This window comes from Condylura cristata, unplaced genomic scaffold (genome assembly GCF_000260355.1).
Source record: "Condylura cristata isolate star-nosed mole 26May11 unplaced genomic scaffold, ConCri1.0 scaffold00009, whole genome shotgun sequence".
Lineage (NCBI taxonomy): Eukaryota > Metazoa > Chordata > Mammalia > Eulipotyphla > Talpidae > Condylura > Condylura cristata.
Genome location: NW_004567110.1, coordinates 5,908,543 through 5,932,427, shown reverse-complemented (window position 1 = coordinate 5,932,427; position 23,885 = coordinate 5,908,543). Strand labels below are relative to the sequence as shown.

Here is a 23,885-nt window from a genome sequence, read left to right as displayed (position 1 = left end):
TTTATCTTAAAGATTTTTATTTATTTGTGCATACAGATAAATGGGGTACAGACCAGAGGTGCTAGGGCCAGTGAGAGGATTCACCAGAGACAGAGTGGGGAGCAGCGGGAAGACAGGAGAGGTCTGCTGTGCCGTGTGGATCACATCCAGGGCCGGGGTCGAACCTGCACTGAAGCAGCCGCGGCTTGGCTTAGCTTTGCAGTATAGCGCTCCACCCTGCTGTGCCACCTGGGAGGGTCCGAGGACCCCTTTCTAAGGTAAAACCAATCACCTCAGACCCTGCTCAAACACTCCCTCTTGTGTGAACAGCTCTGACGGTCTGCACCTGCTGGCCCGCCCCACCGTGCCTGCCACACCTGTCTTACATGGCGCCTTCACCACTCTTTACTGCAACTGCTCGTTTCCATGCCTGCTAATTTAGCCACGAAGGGAAGAATTCATGTTCCTCTCATGCGCACCCCTGTGAGCTGACATGTTGCCAAGTACAGGAAACGAGCTCAAGGAGTAGTTGCCGAGCAAATGGCCCAACCCATGCTAAGAACAGTGTGCCCCCACCTGAAAAGAGAACACACAAACAGGTAGAAAAACTGCCTGACCCCAAGCCCTGGAGTTAGAGAGAACAGTCTTGGCCCTGCCTGGCGGCACAGCAGGTTAGGACGCAGCACTGCAAGCTCACTGCAGCCTCTTTAGTGAGAGTTCAATCCCCAGCCAGGGAGGTGACCCACATGGCACAGCAGACCTCTCCTGACCCACCTGCTGCTCCCCAGGCTTATCCTTCTGGGGCCTACAAGCGGGACTCTGGAACATTCCACAAGATCATCTCACACTTCGTGATGAGCATTTGGGTTGGGGATACCTAGAAAGTCTGGGCCACGCCTGGCCCCTTGGTCCTACCAGCCCCTGACTCAACAGAAGTAGAAGAAACACCTGTAGACCATTTGTTCAAGATCCTCAGCGCAGAAGGCTCCCTGCATGATGGTCACCCCAGTCGCCCCACACCCACCCACCCACCCACCCTATCCCTAAAGCCCCTCCCCAGCCCTGTTCTCACAGTCAAGCCTACTCACTTCCACACGCCTGCCCCAGCCCTGCCCGGGTTGACCTGGAAAGTGGGGCAGAGTCACAATTAATGAAATGGTTTTTTAAACAATTCATAATTATTACATATTTCTGCCATAAAATCTTCATTCCATCCAGTGCATTAATTACGTTTTGTCATCAAGATTTTCATATAATTTGCATTCTATTGGCAATATACCAACTATAACAACCTTTTTTGAGTCAGTGCAGTTCTTTGATAGTTTTAAATTAACTTTAATTTGGAGATGCTTCTCGCTGCCGAGGTAGGAGCAGGTGGAATTATCAATAGCATTCTGAAGGCAACAGTCTTAAGACTTGGACATAAATCCTACTTTTTACATTACCACGTTTAAACACTGTCAGGGATTATATATGACAACAGTAATTGCAGATGATACTGTACATTTTAACTCAATCACATTAATCACCATCACTAATAGTCATTTCCAGCATTTTGTAAACAGTATCTAAACCCATGCAGAATATCCTAAATCCCTTCCAATTTTAATCCTGGTAAATTATGAAAAGAGCTGGAAACAACAGTACATTATCCAATTATTCTGATGGCTCGTCAAATAAAAATATGCCTTGACTTATACTGAACAGATACGTGGCTTCTAAAGATAATCGTTGGTGGGGGAGGTGTATTTGTATAGAATCTTCTTTGAGTCAACAAAAAATATCTGTGTTTCCTTGCTTCAGATTCTGCCCATTTTATTGGAAAAGTCCTTTCTGCTGACTATGTCACAAGCAGTTTTGACTTAGTTTCTCTAAATTTTACAAAATAGCTTTAGTCCTTTCAAAAATGAAATAGTCTAACAGATTTCTTTTTATTAAACTTTTACTGTATTTAAACATATAGAAAACTCATTTTAGACTACACGTTAACAATTAATTTCATTTTTTCTTAATGTGGCACTTTAGAATTTCAGTATCACCAGGCTCCATAAGACCCAAACAAGACCAGCAGGATCTGCCTCTGTGTTGAGAAAAGACTCCAGCCCTCTCTACCTCTGATGGTTGGTTGTACCGTTAGGAGGAAAAGATGTCCTGAACAAACTGCAGATACAGGTTTTGTGTTCTCCACTCCCACCCCAAGCACCAGAACTACAAATCCCAGCATCACCAAAGGGCGGACCTCTGAGATTTGAGGGTGGAGTTAAGCAGCCATTGTTTGGATATAAAAACCAGACATAGGGTTTTTGGGGTCTTGTGGCCTTGTGGCTCATGGCTTGTCTCTTGGCTTTCTGCCAGCTTTCAGCATGCTATTGGGGTTCCAGGTCAAAGGAACTGGTAGATACATTAACTAACTTCTCTCTCTCTCTCTCTCTCTCTTTTTCCCTGAGTTATTCATTTCCCTTCCCCTTGCAAATAAACCCATGGTTAACCTTTTTGTGTGTGCCTGCAGTTGAATCTTTTAAATCTCTTTAAGCACACGGATGAGGACCCTCAGTGAGGCAACCCAATGTGAATATAAACTCAAATCACATTGGGGTGCCTGGTAACAATTCTGGCAGAGGTGGTGCCTTCAAATACTACAGCAGAGCATTCTCAGACAATTCATGTCATAGGGATATGACTGGGCCCATTTTAGAGATGGAGAACTGAGGCCCAGGGGGAGATGGTGATTGGCTGACCATCACCAAGGTGTCTGCATTAAGGCCAAGGGTGTCCAGGTCCTAATCCCCAGGACCTGAGCCAGGGACACGGCTGCATATGCAATTCAGGTAGCAACCAGTTGAGCTTGATAGAAGAGTGTCCTAAAAGGCCCACCTGGCTGGGACCAGGGTAATCACAGGTCCTTCAAAGTGGAAGGAGGGCAGAAAAGGAGGCCTGTGTCAGAGAGAGACCTGTAGATATTTCAGTGCTGGCTCTAAAGCCGGTAGAAGGACCAGCAATAGCCAAGGAATGCAGGCGATCTCTATAAACTGAAAAAAGATGGAAGCAGGTTTTCCCCTAGAGTCTCCAGAAGGAACACAGCCTGCTGACAACCGTATTTTAGTCCTGTGAGGCCCATTTTAAATTTCTGACCTCCAGGCCTGTAGGATAATAAACTGGTCTTGCTTTAAGGCACTAAGTGGTTAGTATCTGTTGCAGCGGCTAAAAGAAACTGCCACTCCAGGCTTTCTCCCTTATTGCACTCCGAGTCTCTGCTCAGTCACCCACAGTCCTTGCATCCTACTGCTGGGCCCACAGTAGAATGTGGGCCCCCAAGACATGGCCTCGGGGGCCTTCCACAGGTGGTGTCCTAAGTCTAGAGCCTGCCTGGCCCACAGCGAAGCAGCTGAAGGATGTCACCACTCCCTCGTGGCTCCAAATTCTCTGCTTCGTTCAGGAGCAAGCTGGGCTTTAGTGCTCACACGCAGACTTGAGAACAAGCATTTGTTTTGAATTTCTTCACCTGGGTTCAAACTCACTTCTGCCACGCCCTCAACTCCAGACCCGATGGTATCCTAGTTCTCCTGCCTGGCACCCTCCTCCACAGCACACAGCACAGAGGCGCCCACACCAGACACGGACGTTGGTGGCGTCTGCCAGCCTGAGTCCAGCCCTACAAGTCCCAAACCCCAGGGGACATTGTGTTTCCAGGGGCCAGGAGTGATGTTCAGTGACACCACATAGGGGAAGTGAATCAGAATCTCCCTCGCACTTGTCACATGGCTTCTGGTCTGCCAGGTCCCCACGGGCCCTTCCCTCTTTCCCTCTTCATCCTTATGGGGCAGAAAGCAGAAGGGTGGGTCTGTCAGCCTCACTGTCCCCCTGAGACAACTTACCCCCCATTGTCTGCCTGAGAAGGGACTTGACTTGCCAAAAGGCACAGTCATCGAGTGTCACAACCAACACTGGGAGCAAAGCTTCTGCCCAGCAACCCTCTTTCCCACTCCCCACAACTAAGCACTCCCCAAAGTGAACCAGGTTCTTTGTGTTCCAGGGGAGCCCCAGGGAATGGGGCTGTACATGGAAAATAAAGGTTACTTACAAAGGCAGCTACTGTGGGGGTACAGAGCAAGAGAGAGAGAGAGGGAGGAGGCTAATCTATCAACATGTGGCCAAATGTCACCCACTTCCCCAAGCAGCAGCACGAGGGTGCAAGCTGGGATTAGAGAAGCAACAGCCCCCAAACCTACATGTGTTCACCCTCTCTCCCCTGGTCAGAAAGCTGGATGATGGCCCCAGAGCCTTGTAGCCAAGGGCGCTGCATGTGGGTGGGTGGAAGAGGATGCCCATTCATGGCAGGGCGAAGCTCCAGGCACTGTCATCTGCATGTCCGTCAGCTTTATGCGCCAGGCCCGCTGCTGGGGGACATGAATGCCGTAACTTTGCCATCATATTCAAGATGACTTGAATCAAGTCTACCTCCCCTAGAAGGATAGAAGGATATGAACTCCATGGGGCCAGGAACTTTTGAGTTCACTAATGGCTCTCTGGGTGCCGAGGGAAAGCAGCCCTCAAAGACAAGCCCAGCCAAAAATAGCCCTGCATTCTTCCGGCCAACAGCTTAGCAAAGACCAATTCTTACCGCGTCTTACTCTGCAGGGTGGACAGGGGTTACCTGTTCTGCCTGAGCAACTCTGCTGCTCCAGGTAAGAAAACCTGGCAGCCAGGGCCAGCCCTCACCATGAAGCCTCCGTGCCTCTGGAGGACCTGACCATGTGTGGACAAGAGCCCACCACTACCTTCAGCCCTGCTCACCCCCAAGCATGCCCGACCCTGTAGGCGGCATCCTCCAACAACCCCCGTCAGGCCCACATTCCTGTGCCCGCAGCCCAAGGGCTGCTCCTGAAAGTCTCTTCTCTTCTCCCCAGCCCCCTTTCCCCAATGGAACACAAGCCCCGGCCCCAGGCCATGCGGGAGTGGGGGGGGGGGCTTGAGGGGTGGGTGGAGGTGGTGGGGGCTGAGCTGCATCCTAGCCTCCTGTGTTCTGCTGAACTGACCGCAGTAAAGTTCTTTCTTTCCCCAAGCCCGGCTGGCATACGGTTGGCATCCAGGGGCAATAGGTAGACAAGCCCGCCATCACTCAGTAACACAGCAGAGCCTGGCACACCGCAGTGGCTAAATATACCCGTGACTGCGGGAGGGGCGCGGCCCAGGTGCGCACCTCCACACCAGACTTCCTGGCCGCCTTCTCTGTCATGTACCACCAGCTCCCTGGAGAGTGGGCTCCATCTCGCAGACTGCGGAGCCTCCTTGCTCCTCACCAGACCTGTGGGACTTCAGTTGAGCCTCTGAAGTCAAAGCATTTTCCTTCCCAAAATAAACAGCCAGGGCAGAAGACCGTTCTCATGGAGCTCAAAGCATCACACGCCTTTAACCACCTTTGTTTCCCTGCCTCCTGTTTTATTCATAACCAGGCAACCTGAAGTTTGAGCAGGGTACATTTTTCTCTCCTCCAGATTTAGAGAACAAAATATATCGGAGGTATTTTTAACTGAGAACAAGCAAACCCACCCCCCACTCCCCAACACCTGCCCGGATCTGTGCTCAGAGGGCCCCTCTGCCCCGAGAGAGGCGTCTGCCTCTGGAGGCGGAAGCAGCTCAGGCCATAAATCCTCATGTGAGGCTGGTAACTCACATGGGGAGGAATGACGAATGTTCTATTTAGTCCTATTTCCAAGGAAATTAGAATTACAAATTGCAGCTATCACTAAGACCGATTAAGCATAACCTTTGGAAATAAAGGTAGGAAAGGGCCAGGAAGGACGGACATTTGGCCAACCCTTGCGAGGTCGGGCACCGCCCTTTGAGCCGGTGGCTGTAGAGCTTTTGCTGGGCTTTGTTTGCTAAAGGCACCACTCCACCAGGTAAGCAATCACTTCCAGGCGAAGTACAGAAAATTGCTTCTTTAATTGGGTAGATTCTAGCACTAAGAATAATTTAATTGAAAAACAGCATTAATGAGAATCTGAGAGATTGGAAAAGGGGCAGTGCAGTGCTGCCCACGTGTCAGAGCTGAGAGCGCGGCTTCCCCAAATGCCACAGGGAAGAGGGCATCACTGCACCCCACTCTCTCCACCGCCCCAGCCCTGCCTTGTCCTACACCCTGGCCCCCAGGCACAGACAGCCATGCTGATTAAAGGAACCAACCAGATCCCCGAGCGCCTGATGGAGATGCTTACTGTATGGTGCTGTCTTTCCTCAATTTTGCAGAAGCAGGGAGAGAAGGAAATGGTGCAAGGTAGCGTGTGGGTGCAGGAGTACTGGGTGCAGGGCCGGTTCCTGACGCCTTGGGCTTGGGGAGCCCTGGGAGGCTCCTTGCCCACCTACTGCTTTCTTGCTTTCCTTACTTTTCATAGCTAAGTACCAGACAATAGTCTCAGAGCTGTAGCAATGCCATGCGACTTCATCCTCACCCCAGGCATGTGAGACAAGCCCAGTGTGGCTCTTTTTCTTCAGACCAGAAACCCAGGAGGCACTGTGTGAGGAAGGGACAGAGGAAGCATCCCCAGGTCCTTCTCAGGCTCATCAAGCCACCAAAGGAACATCAGAACATCATTTTGGAAAAAGAGCAGATTTAATTAATGACGCACCTATGATGAGTCTCTATGATGTAGGTTCTGTGGTGTCACGACATTCCTTCCTGCTCACTGCATGGAGAAGCGAGAGGTGGCCTTTCAGAAAGTGAGAGTCCGGCCAAGGTCAGGAGGATCAGATGCCTGAAGGGGAAGGGCAGGGCGGCCCACCCAGGCTGAGGCCCTGCCCACTGCCCCCTCCCACTGTCCAGAGCCCTGGCATTAAAGTAGCTCCTCCTAACTGCATAAACCTGGGCCCGCGATGTAGCCCCCACATGTCTGGATTTTCTCCTATAAAACGGGGTGGCTGTGAGCTTTCAGCGGGATCCTGTAGGTGAGAGCTTGGCATACAGCAGGAGCTCAATAAAGGCTGCTAATAATAGCTGGACTTTGCTGAGACAGTCACAGCTCTGCTGAGAAAACATTCTTCTGGCCTCACTGCCTGTTGGAGACTTTTTCTTACTTCCTAGGAGCATCACTGTGGCTCATCTCACTGTTCCAGTTATTCACTTTCCTCGAAAATATGCTTGCTGGTACATGGGAGATAGAAATAGCAGGCTGTCTGTTTTCACCCACAAAGAGCTGTGACGGTGGAGTTAATTGGGACATGATGACCACGTACAGACGGAATCAGAAAGAGGCCTGGACAGCGCAGTGAGGCCGTGAGCACTGGACAGCGCAGTGAGGCCGTGAGCACATCTCCCCAAGCCCCAAAGCCTCCCTGTGGGCCCCTTTCAGACTGTAAGAAGAGCAGAGGCAACCAATGCAGTTGTTATCAACAGAACTGCTGAGCGCCCGCTGAATACCGTTTAAAGCATATAGCTGCCCCATTCTACAGATGAGAAGATCAACACTCACAGAGGCCTAGAAACTGACCCATTAAGAGCTTGATTTAATCCCAAGGCTACTTTCTCCATCCCCGCTCTGCTGGCCAGTAAAACATTCCGTAACTGTCCAAGCTGAGGCCAGCTTTCTGTGGGCTTCAGCACAGGCCCCTGGCTCAAGGCGGGAGACAGAGGAAGGTTCACTGGCAGTGAACACACTGCTGAGCCGGGTCACCCTCGTCCACTCGACACTGAGGTCTCACAGGATGAGCACTTTTGAGGGCCAGGCCGGTGACTCTCGCCCAGTCAAAGCAGGAAAAGTACTGGCTGACCTTCGGGTACTGAGTATCCCCAGTGGCTGAGTGGCTCGGAACACACAGCTTGCCATTGATCCACCAGCCTTCCACTCCCATCAAGGTAATGCTTCAGCTGTGGCCGGTGAGATTAGTGCTCAATTAATAACTAATTTGGGAAGGACTGTGTGGGGAAGCTTGGCAGCCGCATGGGACACACGTGCTTAACCCAAGGGCACGCTGCCCGGAGGCGGCATCTCAGAGCTGCTGGAACACGGAGCTCAAGACCAGGCCCCTCGGTGCGTCATGCCTGTAGGCAACGTCCTCCCATCTCTGGGCTCAAGTTCTCCACCTCCAAGGCCTCTTCCAGCTCCACACTTCTACAGCCCCGGGACACCCTGAAAGTCAGGTATCCCTATGTCAGCAGAAATTCCCAGGGAACACGTCATTACTGGCACTTAAACATCCCATAGCTAACTCCAGGTAATTTCCCGAGGATTTACTGCAACTCTGAAAGCTATTTTGCAGGGGAAGTGAGGTCTGTTCAATATTGACAGTGCAAGAAGCCAGTTCTCTATCTCCAAGCCTGTAAATCACCCAGGACGTCAGAAGGACAAAAAACCCCAATGGTTTGCTCCAAGAAGGCTGACTCCCAGACAGGAATCAGGATTTATAGACAGCTATTAAAAAAAAAAAAAAGCAGGGAATGAATCTGAAGCCAGAACAGGTATAAGGGTATGCAGGGGAGTGTGTGTGTGTGTGTGTGTGTGTGTGTGCGCAAACACACACATGTGCGTGGCCTCCTGAAGTCAAGCAATACGTCAAGACATCCGATTACAGTGTCTTTCTGTCCAACCCCATTCGACAAAGCATCTCCCAGGCCCCGAGGACTAGAGGCTCAGCAGGAGGAGCAAGTGGGGAAAATGGGAGACCTATGCACGTGGGCCTCACTGCTTCCGGGGTGACACTGAGCCCCTATCTCTGTATCCCCCTGGGGCTCAGCTGCCCCATCCACACAATGAAAATTCCAAAATCTTCCATCATAGAGCATTCTGAAGACTTTGCAGGATACCGTATGTAAGGAAATTAGGTGCTCAAGTGGTAGTGTGGTTATGGAAAAGCTCTGAACCAGGCCAGAATGGGCAGGAAAGAGCCCCATTCAAGGTAGCAAGCCACAGCGATGCTGACAGTCTCTGAGAGCGAGCTCTGGAGAGGACACTCCAGAAAACAGGGGAAAAAAGTGACTGAGGAGCAGGTGAGTGTCGTGGGTTGGGGAGCGAGACCAGGGGGCTAAGGGTGCAATGAGCAGAGGGAACGGGCAGAGAGAAGCAGCTCGGATCCAGAGACAGAGGGAGCGGAGCAGTGGGAGAGGAGCGAGGAGTCAAGAGAACACAAACCATACGGAGCCAGGAGAGAACAGGAAATCGATAAAAATGCCTGAAGTTGATTCATCCAGAGACAGCAGCACAAGCCTGTGATTTAGCGACGTGGCGAGAAGCTGGGGAAGTTGAAGAAGAAACTTTGCTGTTGGGAGGTGGGTGGAGGAGGGCCCGGTGGGGCTGTGGCTTTTCATTTGGAGCTGTGAACATGACTGGAAGACGGATGCACATCCCTGTATTCTTTTCATAGAAATAAAAGTAACAGCGTATAGCCATACCACCCTGAACGCACCCGATGGCGTCTGATCTCAGAAGCTGAGCAGGGTTGGGCCTGGTTAGTATTTGGATGGGATAAATAAAGGTGACTGGGAAGGTGTTTGAGGGCTGGAGGAGGCGTTCACGGTGAGCAAGAGTGCACACTGCCATCAGCAACTTAGAAACACAGCTGTCAGCCCCATGGCTCCACGGGACCATCAAATCCTCTTCTTTGTCTCACAGTGTACATGGAATTATCACAAGCATCGACAGAGAACACAGGTGAAGCACCTGCAAACAAGCCTGGACAAGTGGACATGGCACCTGGCGAAAGGGGTGCTCACATCGTCTGCCCTCGGAGATGCTGCTAAGCGAGACCCCGCCCCCGGGAACCAGCCTGCCCTCTTTATGCACCATGCTTCCTCATGACTCTCCCCACGGACGCAGTTGGGAGGACTCAGCCGTGAGACGCCCTGACTCAAACCCAAAGCAGCAGCCTCTCTCCAAGTAGAGAGGTCAAGGTCAGACTCCACAGACGAGGTCCCCACCACGTGGCTGCAGGTGTTCTGGCCTCAGGGAGACCCACTCTTGTCTTGGTTCTCTCCTGCTCTCTCTGGGGGTCGAGAAGCCAACAAGCCCCCTTATTCAGCAGGCCCCTTCCTTCACTGGCCTTCAAAAGTGTCGAGAGGGTCCGTAACCCTCAGCACAGTCTCCCAAGCTGTCCAAAGTCAAGAGCCCTGGACTCTTGATGTTAAGAAAGTTGAAAAAGGAGGAAGACGGTCTAGGAGGGCGATTCTGCATTCGGGTGCTGGTATTTTCTAGCTACGGAGACTCGGCAAAGCAATCACTGGTCACAGTGAGCAATCTATTCTTTGCATTTCCATCTCTCCAGCCCACGACCGGTGCCATTTGGATTTCATGGCCTAAAAATATCTCCTAAACTTCCAAATATGTTGGCATGAGCTGGTGGACGCAAATTTTTAATCCATTTGCAAATGTTTTTACACAGCTCTTCCCCCCACCCTTGCTTTTTCTTGCTGAATCACTTCCATCACTCAGTTTGACATTTATTCTAAGCAGGAAGGAAGTCATCTTAACACAAATGTCAACCTTGGCCCTGAAGGCTTCTGAGATTGCAGAGTGTGAGAGAAAGCAAGGTCCTTCCTGGAGGGAGAGTAAATGGCAGTGTCCGCCAGCACAGTGGAGGGAGCAGGCACTGGCCAGGGCTGACCCCAGCCACCTCTGACCCCTAGCAACACACTGGAGCTCTCTGTGACAGGATTGAGCAATGCCTGTGCCTTCCAGCCCAAGGTAGGAGGAGCCTCCAAAAGGCCCCGTGAGGAGTCATGGCCGCCATCTTGGAGCAACACAGCACTGCTTAGCCTGGGCCTCCTCCTTTGTGCATGGGGAGCCGGAGTCTGCCTTCAAGCACACGTCTGGTCATGCCACTTCCTGCTGGGACACCTGGAATGTTCAGTGATCTCTACTCAGCCATGTCTAATTCCCCATCCTAGCTCTACCATATTGGCACCACACTCGCTATTTGATCTTCACCCACAGCTCCCAGCTCATAGCTCCCCAAATCCTGGGATCTTGCTAAATGTAGAGAGAGATCAAGGTATCTTTTGTTCTGCTGACGCTGTGATTCTGGGGAAGGCACATCAGGATGGGGGCTGGTGGCCACCCACGGAGCCAACCGTGGACTAGAAGCTAGGACTTCCAGGACTCCCCTCCCTTCCACTGGGGAAGGGCTCCGGGTTGGGGGTTGGGTTCCACCACCAAAGACAAAGTTGATTCACTCCACCTATGGAATGAAGCCCCATTAAAAAAGCAGAGCAGAACCTCCCTGGTGGCGCAGCAGGTTAAAGCACAGCACTAAGAAACTTAAGCCGCTTCCTCATGAGTTCGATTCCCGCCTGCCCCAGAGGTGACCACATGGCGTGGCAGACCTCTCCTGACCCGCCCGCTGCTCCCCTCAGAGGTGGACTTCGTCGATCTGCCTGTTCTGCTCCCCGCTCTGTCTCTGGGGAATCCTCTCACCCTCCGCATCTCTGGCCTGTACCCCAGTTCTGTATGAATAAATAAATCTTTAAAAAAAAAAAAAAAGCAGAGCAGGGCCGGGTCTGGGGCACCTTCAGCTTGGTGACACAGAACCACGGGGAGAGTCTTGGAGAGTCTGGAGAGGTCCCCAAGCCCCTTCCCCACAATCCTTGCCCATGTACCCCTTCCATATGGCTGTTCCTGAATCCTACCCTCCTACCATATATAAGGAATCCAGTGAATAAAATGTTCTCTGAGTTCTGTGAGCTGCTCTAGCAAACTGGTTGGCCCTAGGAGGGGCTCCCAGAACCCAGTTTGCTGCTAGTGAGTCAAGTGTAGGTGCCCACCTGGGCTTGTACCTGGCCTCTAAGTGGGGATGGGCAGCCCTACCTCAGCCAGTGGAATCTGGCGCTACCGCTGACAGACGAGTCAGGACTGAGTCCAACTGGAGCGTGGCTTATTAGTGTGGGGACCCCCTCCCCACCTAGGGATTTGGTGATCAGCCACCAGACAGGACCTCACACAACTGCCTGCCCTCCGGTCTCCAAAGGCTTGTCTCCGCTCTCCTCAGATGGCTCTGTCTTCAGCTGCAGGCCCTACAGAGAGCCTGCCCCTTCCCACCTCTTCACCCACCAAGTCACGCCCCCATAATGACTCGAGAAGCTCTGGAGCGACGCCTCACGCCACCCCCCCAGGGAAGAGCACCTCTTCTGGTGCTCCCCCAGGCCCTCAGTCACCCTCCCCCTCCCATCAGCCCTGACTGGGTCACACGTCCTTTCCTAGACCCACCACTCAGCTCCCACTGACAGGAGACGCCTGGCGCTGAGTGTGGGGTGAATCTGGGTCCAAAAACAGGGTTCAAATTAGGGAGGGACAAAGCTCCCAGTGGAAAATCGGCTAGTGGTTGGTGGGAGCAGTGGGGGCTGGTGGGGGACATGTGGCCACTGGTCACTGCAGCCCGCTGCTTATGCAAGGGCTGAGCAGTAACCTGGAAGGTCAGAGCCGGGGGGCAGGGGGGTTGCAAATGGGAAGATGAAGGGTCAGCAGGGCCCGGGGTCATGCAGGGCCACACCCTGCGTCCAGATGCCCAGGCAGCATGCTCACCCTGAATTATGCAGCACCCCAGGCACCCAGGAGTAGCCTGCAGCTTCCAGCTATTTCATGGTCAGAAGCTCTCGCCACAGGCTTCATCGACAGAAAGGGAAAAGAAGGATGGTTTGACTAGGAATCTGAGGCTTCGGGGCTTGGAGCGGTGGACGTCACACATTTCCGACACACAAAGCCCCACGGAGTGAGTTGCGGTAGGCGCAAGCAACTGGCCGACGGCCGGTGAGGAAGAAGGCACGTGAGCTCTTCAAGAGCAGTCTCACTGTCCAACCTGCCTCCACCCCTAGCCGCCTCCCACAATGCCCGCAGCAGGGACTCAGAGCCCGGCAGGCTCTGAGGCTGCTGTGCCAGCCGCCTTCCTCATCTGTCCCACACAGAAGCCCACTGGCAGCACACCCCAGCCCCACCCAGACGAAGCACCCGGCTTCCTGGACCGGGCTGTGGCTGCCAGGAGAGGCTGCGTGGTCCCAGAAGCCCAGAAACCAGGGCAAGGCATTCCCACCTCCAACACCAGCATCTTGCAAGCTTTTTTTTTTTTAAAGATTTATTTATTTATTTGTGCACACAGAACTGGCGTACAGGCCAGAGGTGCAGGGGTGGTGAGACAATTCACCGCAGACAGAGCGGGGAGCAGAACATGCAGATCAAGGAAGCACACTGCTGAGGGGAGCAGCGGGCGGGTCAGGAGAGGTCTGCCGTGCCCTGTGGGTCAGCTCCGGGCTGGGGATCGAACATATATGGAAGCAATGAGGTCCCCAGCTCAATTTGTGTCAAGTGACACTAATTAATGACACTAATGTTCCAAGCACTGGGGTCTAGGGGTGGAGGGGTGTGGGTGTGTGTCCACGTGTGGCATGTGGTTTGTGTTTGGCTAACGTTCTCTTTCCCCAACATGTGGGCATTTTACCTGGGTCAGACTGTTTCAGAGCAAAGAGCAGCCTTCTCTGGTCATAACGCACTGTGTAATCACAGCCCTCCAGACGCCCACAGAAGTGGCTTTTTGTTGGGACCCTTCACCTGACAAAGTGAATAGCAGGGATCTGAGGCCAGAGGCAGCCACCACAGCATCGCTGCCTACAGAAGCAGCGGTTCTCAGCCCAGGGAGCTCTAGAGCATCTTATGCACAGAGCCCAGGAGGCTATCTTGCAAGGTAGTAACTGCCTGAGGTCAGGAAGCGTCCCAGATGGAACACCAATCGTTTCCACCTTAAGGAACCCCAAAATGCATTCAAGTACCTCATTTTTCAAGGAAGACAGAAAGGCCCAGAGACGTGGGAGCGTCTCGTCAAGGTAGCACAGCAATTCTGTTAAAAATCTGCTCCCTCCCCCACCCCACCGCCAACTTCATCCTCCGCCCACCATCCACCCAAAGAGCACCCCCAACAGCCACGGGAGATGCTCCTGCTTCACGCCTGCTGAATTCCTCCAGGGCCCAGCTTCCATGTGTACAGAAGGGGCTAGGCAGCGTCTGTGTGAACAGCGCCTCAGCCTGCAAAGCCCACCAAAGACAATTCTTAGAGGAATCTTTTATTTTGGGGAGCAATTTCAGTAGAATGAAAAATCAAGGGCACAGTACCTAGTTCCCATGTAACCTGCACTTTGGCCTCTATATTTAATTTCGTAGACTAGCCAGGGCCATGTGTCACCATGAATAAACTGACACAGGACTATTAACTGAAGTCCAGTCTCAATTCAGTTTCCTTCATTTTCACTATAAGTCCGATTTCTGTGTGGGATCCCAGACTTCAAAGGGCCGTCACACGCCTGCAGGCTCCTCTAGGCACGCTGGTTCCCCATCCCTCCCTGGCCCTGGAGCATTGCCACAGCCTTGAGAAGGCCTGGCCGGCTCAGCGTCGAGACTCAGGTCCTTGGAATCCCAAATTCCTTTCTTTCCTTTTCGAAGATGTCAGTCCCCCCCTTTCCCCATAAGGAGAGTGAGATCTCACACATCCTTACAGAATGGCACCCTGTTCAGAGCCACACCTTTCCCGTAGAAATGCTGCGGCGACTTTCATTCATGACACTGCCTGTCTCTCAGCGGGTCGGCAGGAGGACGGGAAAGGACAACCTCTCCTCTGATGCCGGCCGGGAGCCAGATGAGCGGGCGAGTGAGCGTGTCATGTCACAGAGAAAGAAAAAAGTTTAGGCTGGTTACGTGGGTGAGAAAACACTGGCTGGCTACAAGCAGAACAGCCAGGATTCAAAGCTGGGTCTTATCTACTTCCGTTCCGGCTCCTGTCACTTCCGTGGCGCGGGCGTGACGTCCGTCTGAGCACCTGGGCCAGAGTATGGGTGTGCCAGGTGCAGCAAAGAGGGATGTTTCCATGTGTGAAATAAAGAGTGAGAACGAGTCTTCGACCTACTGACATAACCCAACGGAAGGTCCATCCGACTCTAGGTTTCACAACCCCACCTCATCCCTCCAGGTCGGTCCCTTTCCTTTAGCGTGAGAATAAATGAGACCTTTGCTTTCTGAATGTGTGACCTGGCCACAGTTGCGCATTACAAAATGAAGGAAGACATGGTCTTTAACCCTGTGCATGAAACCAGATCTACTTAGTGTGAGTGGAATCTTCCCTGACTCATTTATTTATTTATTTTTTAATTTTTAAGCCACTGTTTTTTCTTTTCTTTATTTATGCATACAGAAATGGGGTACAGCCAGGGGTGTAGGCGTGGTGAGAGGATTCACCAGAGACAGAGCAGAGAGCAAAACAGGCTGACAGACGAAGTCCACTGCTGAGGGGAGCAGCGGGCGGGACAGGAGAGGTCTGCCGTGCCCTGTGGGTCAGCTCCGGGCTGGGGATCGAACTCAGATGGAAGCTGGATGCCGCTACAGCTAGACTTAGCTTCACAGTGCACAGCTCCAACATGCTGCACCACCAGAGAGGGTCCCCTGACTCATTTAAACGTGCTGACCACTTGAGTCAGTAGACTTGGTATATGCATGAATTGGAGTAACACACCACTTTGTTATTATTTACATGCTACAGTGACCCTCAGTGGCAGAGACTGACTTACCCAGACCTACTCCTTCCATCTTAGCCTAACACATGACCTCCATCAGACCTGAAACTAAGGTTGCTAGAATCTTTTGAGTAGGAGCAGCAGAAATTTGGAGATGGAGATACATATACATTAAACCAAGAACGGAGATTTTCTCATGAAACTTACTGCCAGCCAAATAAGCTGTTGAAATCTTGGCCCAAAGAAGGAATTCAGAAATTTCAACATTCCCGTTAGCATTGGCAAACCCCAAAGGTGAGTGAGAACGACTTCCCCAAGAAACCGAACTGAGGCGAAGGGCAGAAGCCCAGGACCCCGAAGTTCACAGCCACATCCTGCCCCTTTCTCAACCAAAGATGTGTTTGTAAGAGCAACTGGAAGATCTATTTTAGTCATGTTTGGAAAATGCTAATGCTTCTCACGTTATAAATTAGTAAGATTCTTCATTCTTTGAAAGTATCACAAAGCTACTCAGGATTCTAGTGTCAGCAGGACTGAAGTTCTCCCTGCTTACTTAACACAGCCCTCCTGCCAGTCTGGTGTGAGTTACTGCTATCTGAACACACCCGAACGCCAGCAGGGCCACTGTTCTTTCCGCCAAAAGATGGTGCAGAAGATGGTCAGGTTTCCCTGTACTTTCCAGGACTCCCACGCTGGCACCCAGGAAGAGCTTGGCAAAGGTCTCCTATTAGGTACCAGACACCAACTCGACATGTTTACAGGTACTTTTGGTTCAACGTTGTTGTTGTTTTTCCTGAATGACTATCCTCAGTGAAAAATTAATGAGGAAGAAAAACAGTAGCGCTATACCATGGCTTATCCCACAAGGCTTCCTGTACTTAAGAACCACCGAGAAAACAAAAACCCTCATGACCCTCAAGTTCAAGATCACTGCAGATAAGAAGGCAGACAAGACTCTGCCCTCCTAGACCTTCTCACCACTCCCTCCCAGCGCCTGTCAAGAGGCCTTTTGCAAACAGCCCACGTTTTTCTCCAAGGGTTGCTCTATCCCTAGCAGTAGTCCGGGGCCAGGGAAAGGTGGGATTTTAGGATAATTCTGACTTAAACTGCATTCCAGGGCTCTCTGGGATGCCTAAGCATCCAAGTTGGGTGAAAGAAAACCTCAACTTTTTCTTTCCCAAGGGTAGACAGATAAACAGTGACACAGAGGTACAGTCTAGCTGTGAGGTTGCATGTCACGTGGGTGGGGGCAAGAAGGGGAAATGGCCTAAGATGCCCCAAAGGGGGAGAGAATGCAAACAGGATTGGTGACCTCACAGCAGAGGGACCTAGAGCCCTGGACTCTGCCTCAGGCAGTGTGCCCTGGGAGCGTTACAGCCTCCCGCCCGCCCCCTCTGCTCAGTGCTTCCATGAATGACTTCATTTAGGCCTTTGGACAACCTGCAAGGCAGAGCACCTTAGGTTGTCTTAGCAGGCACGAAACCGAAGCCCTTAGGAGCAGAATGATTTGTTGGGGACCACAGAGCAAATCAGCACGAGACTCAAAGGTCTCCTGGCGGCCAAGCTCAACACCCCATCTCAGAGCCACCCCAGGGGCTTCATCCAACATGGCTCTGGGAGAGAAAGCTACACAGTCAGCGACTCTTAGTAGCAGAAATAAATCAGGTCTCCACGCCTGGAGCAGAGACTAGCACAGCTCCACAGGTGACGTTGTAAACAATCCAAACAGATAAAAACGCTTCCTACCGTTAATCCGATGGTTTCACATGCTCAGCTCAAGCTCAGCGGGGATGAGAGAGGATTTGATATGACTCTTGGTGGAGCACTGGATTGTCGGGGGGCTGGGGTCGAGAAAGGGGATCTGGCATGGAAGTACCAGCAGGAGAGAAGCTCGCGGGCTCGGCCCGCACCTGGCTGTCCTTGCTTTTCTGTTCATTTGATTCTGGTGCTAACCTGTGACCCAGGGAGGGACTCTCCCACTCGACCCGGGACTCTCGCCCCGGGAAGAAAGCTCTGTGAACACCCAGGTGCCAAGGTCATGAGGGGAGAAGACAGATGTGGGGGAGTGGAAGGCAGACTGGGCAAAGCCCTGAGTTTGAAAGCTGAGACCTGGCATGTCAGCCGCTGGCCTTCAGAAGCCGAAGCCCTGGGCCCAGCTCCTCCACTCTGCAGCAACTCTGTCCTCTGACCCTGTGCTGTGACCTGACAGATGCCTCCCTCGGTGCCCTCAAAACCCGTCAACCGCCGCTCAGTGACTATGCCTGACTAGTTCGAGCAGACCTGCTGGTGCCTAGGTCGTGCGTTTCCTTCTTTGGACTGACATCACCAGGCAAAGAGCCTGTGGCTGACATGCAGACAATGAAACAAAGCAAAAGCTGGCATTCTGGGCAAGCACAGGGGCGGGGGATGAACGGGTGCACAGCTAAGACACCCCCAGTCCAGATGCCCAGTCCACAGGAGACCTTCCCGAGACCCAGCATTTTCAAGTAACACTGGAGAGTGTTTCACCTCCTTGCCGCCCCCCTTCCACAAAGGCAGCCATAAAGGCAGAATGACCTTAACCTGCTTAGCCTGACAGTCTAATCTTGGATTCTTTCTAACAAACTGTCTGTACCACACATACTGGGAAAAACAGATTTGGAGACGTGTAGGAAGGGAGGAACCCGCCATCACTGCTGTTGTTGCTCTGGTATAAAAAGCCCATCGCTTTGTCTGAGGGCTGGACTTTTTCTTCAATGGATAAAACAGGGCCAACCCGGTGCTGCTGCCCACAGGGGGTATAAAAAATTACAAAATGATATAAAAATTCTGGCAATTGTGGGTACATTGGTATTATGGGCCCCAACTCCATGTGCCCCTCTCACGGGGTCCACATGGTTTCCCATGCCTTCTGAAGGAGGGAAGATGGAGAAGAGGGACAGAAGTCCGCCCCCTGGAGGAAGTCAGGTGGAGCTTCCGTCTGGGATGCTCCCTCAGCCGAGCGCAAAGGATCTCAGCTCACTGTGTGCAAGAAACAAGCCTGTCCCTAAGCTGCAATCAAGCAGCTCTTGGGAAGAAACATTTAAAACTAGCCCCTCTGTTCTTTCCGTGGTAGAATGAAAAGTCCCACCCAGCAGGTACCACTCAGGTGGGATTTCTCATGCATCCATCCACACCTGCGAACGGGGTGTGACGACATAAAGCAAGAGTAATAATTTAGCACGCAAGTCCTCTGAGGCTAACTAGATTTTGGTTCTCCAAGTGGAAAAGGAAACTCCCCACTCCCCAGACAAAGAGCGGCTGCCTTGGCTAATGTCCCTGAAACCTCCTCTAGAGAAACTTCCTTGAATACCGCGAGGGCATGCTGACCGGGCCACCCATCTGCAGCCTGGCATCTCTGTGGCACTCCCTCACTGCAGACACCAAGCTACTGAAATACAGCTGTTTGCACTGGGCATAGACTCCACAGACCTAAACGGGCCTGTTCAGCTCAGCCAGCAGGCCGCAGATCTGACTCTACACTGAGATCACCCCCAGACCAGGTAAGAGTCCACAGGGCCACAGCATGGAGGTCTGGGCCGGCGCCTGACACCTGTTCTCATGTGTGTGCATCTCGTTTCCTTGACTTTACACTGAAGTCCTTTTAAGTGAAGAGTAATATCATACACATGCTTATGGCCACTGTGTCTCTTAGACCCTCTGAGAAGCAAGCTGGAGGCATTGTAACCCTTCAGAGACCAACTATCACACCACCTCTTAATATAGACCTTTCAACTTGCATAACAATACGATGACACATGCACGGAGATGAATTCTGGCATGATTGTATTGCTCAGCCTGAGTCCATATTCAAATGTTCTCAGTAGTAGTATATTAATAGTATAACGGAATATTCGTAACTTCTTAACAATACTGTTTTTATGATACCCTTTATTGCTTTATTGTTACCTTTTTTTTTTTTTTTTCCCCAATCCAGGGTCCACCAAGGATCAACCGTGCCTCTCCCAGCTGTCCTAAGCCATAGCTGGCCAACCTACCTGTGTACCGTTAGGGGCCCCCATGAGTCCACAGACATGAACTGGAACATGATGGTGCAGGAGGTGAGTGAACGCGTCCATCCATTTACGTCCTTCCTATCTCACTGTTATTTTTTTTTTCATTTTATTTCAGTGAGTCCTTTAAGATCTGCCCTCTTCGCAACTTTCCAGACTACAATGCACTGTCATTAACTCTAACCCCAGGCAGCACATTCCGCCCCAGAACTGACAGGGCGAAGTCTGCACCCAAGAACCATGCCCGCCCCTTGTCCTCAGGCCCCCAGCAACTACCAGTGTGACCTCTGTCCCCGTGAGGTCAGCTTGTTTAGATTTCACATGTAGTGAGATCACACGGGCACTGTCTGACTTCGGGATGACGACTTCAGGATGACGGGTCTTGGGTCGCCCGACATGACAAATGTCATGATTTCTTCCTGCTGGTTCAACAAGAGCGCACTCATTGTACGGACATACCACGCTTTCTTGATCCATTCCCCTGTCATCATGTCCTAGCTACTATAAATAAAACTACGGTGAACACAGGGGCTCACATTCAAGACAGTGACTTACTTTCTTTCCTTTGGGTAAAAGCCCAGCAGTGGGGTCCTGCTTATGTCTTTTTGATAGTTATCAATGCAACAGGTGTGGGATGGTGTCTCACTGTGGTTCTGATTCGCATTTCCTGGCATGTGTGATGCCGGCAACTTTGCACGTACCTGTCAACACGTGAATGTCTTCCATGGAATGATGTTTAGGCCCTTTGCCACTTTTTCATTAGATTATTTGTTCTCCTTGCTATTGAGTTATAGGAGTTCTTTCTATAGCTTGAATATTAACTCTATCAAATATATGGTTGAAGATTATATTCTCCAATCTGGAAGTTTCCGTTTCATTTTCTTGATTGATTCTTTGACTTTTGAATGTGATGGCTCTTAGCATCGTGTGTGGGTGTCGCATCTCTGCCTCCTCCCACTGACACAGCTCCCCTCGTCCGTGTTTGCTTTCATGACATGAACCCTTTGGAAGAGATGCCCCAAATATCATTCAAGACATCTCGCAACTGGAATGTGTCTGTTACTTTCCAGTACTAGACACAGTTCTTTCTAGGCCCACTGCAGGTGTGTTGTATGTTTCCAAGGACAGTCTTCGGGAGAAGGGAGAGTCAGTGCACCCTCGCCACACATGTGTGATGGCTCTAGCTGAGCGGAGTCGGCCAGCTCTGTGTCAGGTGCCTTGGCTCTGGTGATTCACATGGATCCCCAAGTCTGAGAAGGCTTGCTGCTCCCAGTGTGCTCTGCAGACTGGCAACACCGGGCACCCCTGGAAACTTGCCAGAAATGCATCTATGAACACTCCCCCAGAAAGGTCAGGCTGTGGTCCCTGTGTGTCACCTTCTCCCACCTTCCCTCCCTCATCCCCCGGCCTCCCATGGGGACCCACAGACAGGGTGAAGACAGCACCACATAGCTGATCACATAGTGTGATCCCAACTTCGTCCCCTAAGTAGCTTCAGGAGCAAAGTGCGTGACTTCTCAAGACCTGTCACTCACTGGTGTCCCCTCTCTTCCAGCACCCGAGCTGAGCCCCTGGGTGTGAGTCCGTCTCTGCCTACCGCAGAATTATGGTAGTCAACCCCTAAACTGTGCTCTGGTTGAGGGGGTTGAAAGTGTCAGAGTCATGAGTCGAAAGGAAGGCAAGGAGTTCGGAAGTGAAGAGCAAGATACAAGAAGGTGGTTAGAACAGAGAGGGCCGTGGATTTATCAAGGTGCAGGAAGCAGGCAGATTAAATATAAGCAAGTATGGGAGCAAAAAAGAAAAGAAGCATTTACCTAGTAGCTACAATGCCACGTTCAGTTTTCTATCCATCAACCACCCCGGGAGGGGGCATCATGAGCTCCACGTTAGAAACAAACAACAAAATTCAGAGGAGTCCAGCACCTCACTCCAGGCCCCACAGCTAGGAAACGGCAGAGCTGGGTTAAATCCCGGGGGGTGTCCTTCACACACTTCCCACTGAAGGAAGGGCGCACTAGCACCTCACATCTGTCAGCTGTTATCAAAACCACACAGAGACAAGCCCGGGAAGGCTGTGGAGAGGCTGCAAAACTCGCAGTCTACTGGCAGGAAAGCAAACGGGTGCGGCTATGATGGAACACCCCATGGTGGGCCTCAAAATTAAAACTAGAATTAGCGGGGCCCCACAATCTCACTCGAAGAGCTAGCAGTCTCCCAAGTTCACAGCAGGGCTCTTCACACAAGCCCACCAAGCAGTGGACATGGCCTGAGCGTCCATCGACAGCTGAGCGGACGAGGAGAGGGGACTGATCGGCCGTGAAAATGACTCACGGTGCACTGTGGCAGGAGGAAAATGAAGGCAATGGCGTGCAGGACGCTGTCCAGCAAGCTTTCAATTCCTTCTCCTGCAGTCTCCAGTTTTCCTGGATTCTCTCTGGGAACTGAGGCTCCAGGTTTTGGCAGACCTCAAACCTGCTTCTGACTGATAGAATATTCTAAATGGAGGCGTTGTTAATTACAGACCTTAGCTATCCCTTCCCTTCCTGGGCCAGGAAGGGTTCAGGGTGCTGTCTGGGAAAGGTGGGAGGAGAAGTCGTGGGGATCTGTATGGCTGCGTGCTCTCCACTTGGGTCCCTTTTTAAATGATCGCATCTCTTCACATGAACTTCATTCTGATTTAACTAAATACAGTGCTAGCAACAGAGAGGTACATATATTTTTAGCTGCCACCCCCCCCCCTCAGCCCCCCAAGCCCCTATTACCAGCTGGATGCCCTCCCTGCTGGTGCTTCCTTTCAGGGAGGCCCCTCACCAGGCTTGAGCAACCTCTGAAGAAACCTGTTGCCAAGCCTGAGGTCTTGCGCCCTGGCCCCACCTGGTGGCCAAATCTGGAAAAGCGCGTCTAAGAGGGAGACTGGCAGGTAGTGTTAACTCCAGAGCTCCCTGAACTCCGCCTGACCACATCAGTCAGGGGTCGACTGGAGGAGGCCAGAGAGGTATATCCACTGCTCACCTTGGCAGAAGGCAGGTCACCGTCAGTTCCCCACCAAAGCCCGGAGCCACGCAGCCTCACAAGAGGCAGCCATCAGGATGACTAAGCCACAACCACCAGGCAAGAGACAACGGAGAGGGTCCTGCAGCCCTGACGTCTGTGACATGGGGTTCCCCTCCTGCGTGTGAAGCCAACACTGCCACCCTCTTGCCTGCTTCCCCCGGTAACGGGGAGTTTGCTATCCAGACTGCCAGGTGCAGAAAGGACCCTGCCTTCCTTCTAGCCATGCATTTATTTGTATGCATTTCATTCTGGCTAGCAAGGAGATGCCTTCCAGGGGCATTTCCCTGCCTTCTTTCACTGCAGGCAAGAGAAGGAGCAGCACTTACGGCCAAGGACTGTCAGGACCCCAATCATGGCGCTGTTTCAGCCAAAATACCACTCCCCCCACCTGCCAGCACAGCTTAGCCCCAACCCCTGCCCATAGTTTGCAAGTCTAAGATGCACAGACACGCGCTCGGAACTAAAGACATGCATTTGATGAATCCCAGCTCCCAATCAGAGCAACGCCAGGCTCTTTCCCTACCGCGATGGAGCCCTGACAGGAGCACGACCAGCAAGCAAGGGACACCTGCGCTCAGGCAGACACACCTGCGCGCTCACACACACGGGCACTCACACACCTCCGCCACGGGTGGCGAACCGCTCCTATCCCCAACTCCAGGCTGCACCACATAAACTCACCAGCGATCCCAAGAGAAGGGGCCCACCCCAAGCAGAGACACGGCGCCTGCCGGAGAGGATCCACTTTATGAATTGGGGGAAACGCCACTCGTTTAAGCTTCAAGACAACATCCGAGAAGGTGCCATCCTGCCCCCGCGCTCACACAGCCAGTCCAATCCCCAAAGCCAGCGGCGAGGGAACCTCGCTGCATCTGCTGAGCCCCGGGCTCCAACGCCGAGAGTGGTCCGCAGACCCACGGCCGAGAAACGCGCCCACGGCAGGCTGGTCTCCAATTCGGCCCCGGAGCCCTCCTCACCCGCAGCCCCCGACCCGCACCCCAACATGCGCCGCCGCCGAGGGGCGCCCCGCGCGGCCGGGGTACTCACACCAGCGCGTGGTAGAGGAGCGCCCAGCCCCGCGGTCTCTCGAGGGCGTCGTAGATCAAAGTTTGGATGCGCCGGTACTTGGCGTTGTTCCTCTTGACCGGGCGGCTCAGGGGGGTCTTGGCCAGGAGCCCGATGCCCTGCGGGGTCCTCCGCAGCCCCTCGTCGCGGCCGCCGCCCTCCAGCAGCAGGGTCCCGTCTTTGTCAGCTCCGGCCCCGAGCGCCAAGGTGACTTGCTCCACGTCGCCGGGCGCCAGTCCCACTTTCCGCTCCTCGTCGCCGGCGGCCGCCGCGTGCCCCCC

The 23,885-nt window shown here is 52.5% G+C and overlaps 1 protein-coding gene across 1 annotated transcript in view; it reads right to left on the bottom strand.

The window, feature by feature from the left end:
* KCNQ3 (potassium channel, voltage gated KQT-like subfamily Q, member 3) overlaps positions 1-23,885 on the bottom strand; it is a gene marked incomplete at its 5' end in the record, with an annotated part of 219,189 nt that extends 195,304 nt beyond the window's left edge. The window contains one exon of the mRNA XM_004679586.2: positions 23,587-23,885. Within this exon, the coding sequence (XP_004679643.1) occupies positions 23,587-23,885 (299 nt within the window). The remainder of the gene's footprint in view (positions 1-23,586) is intronic.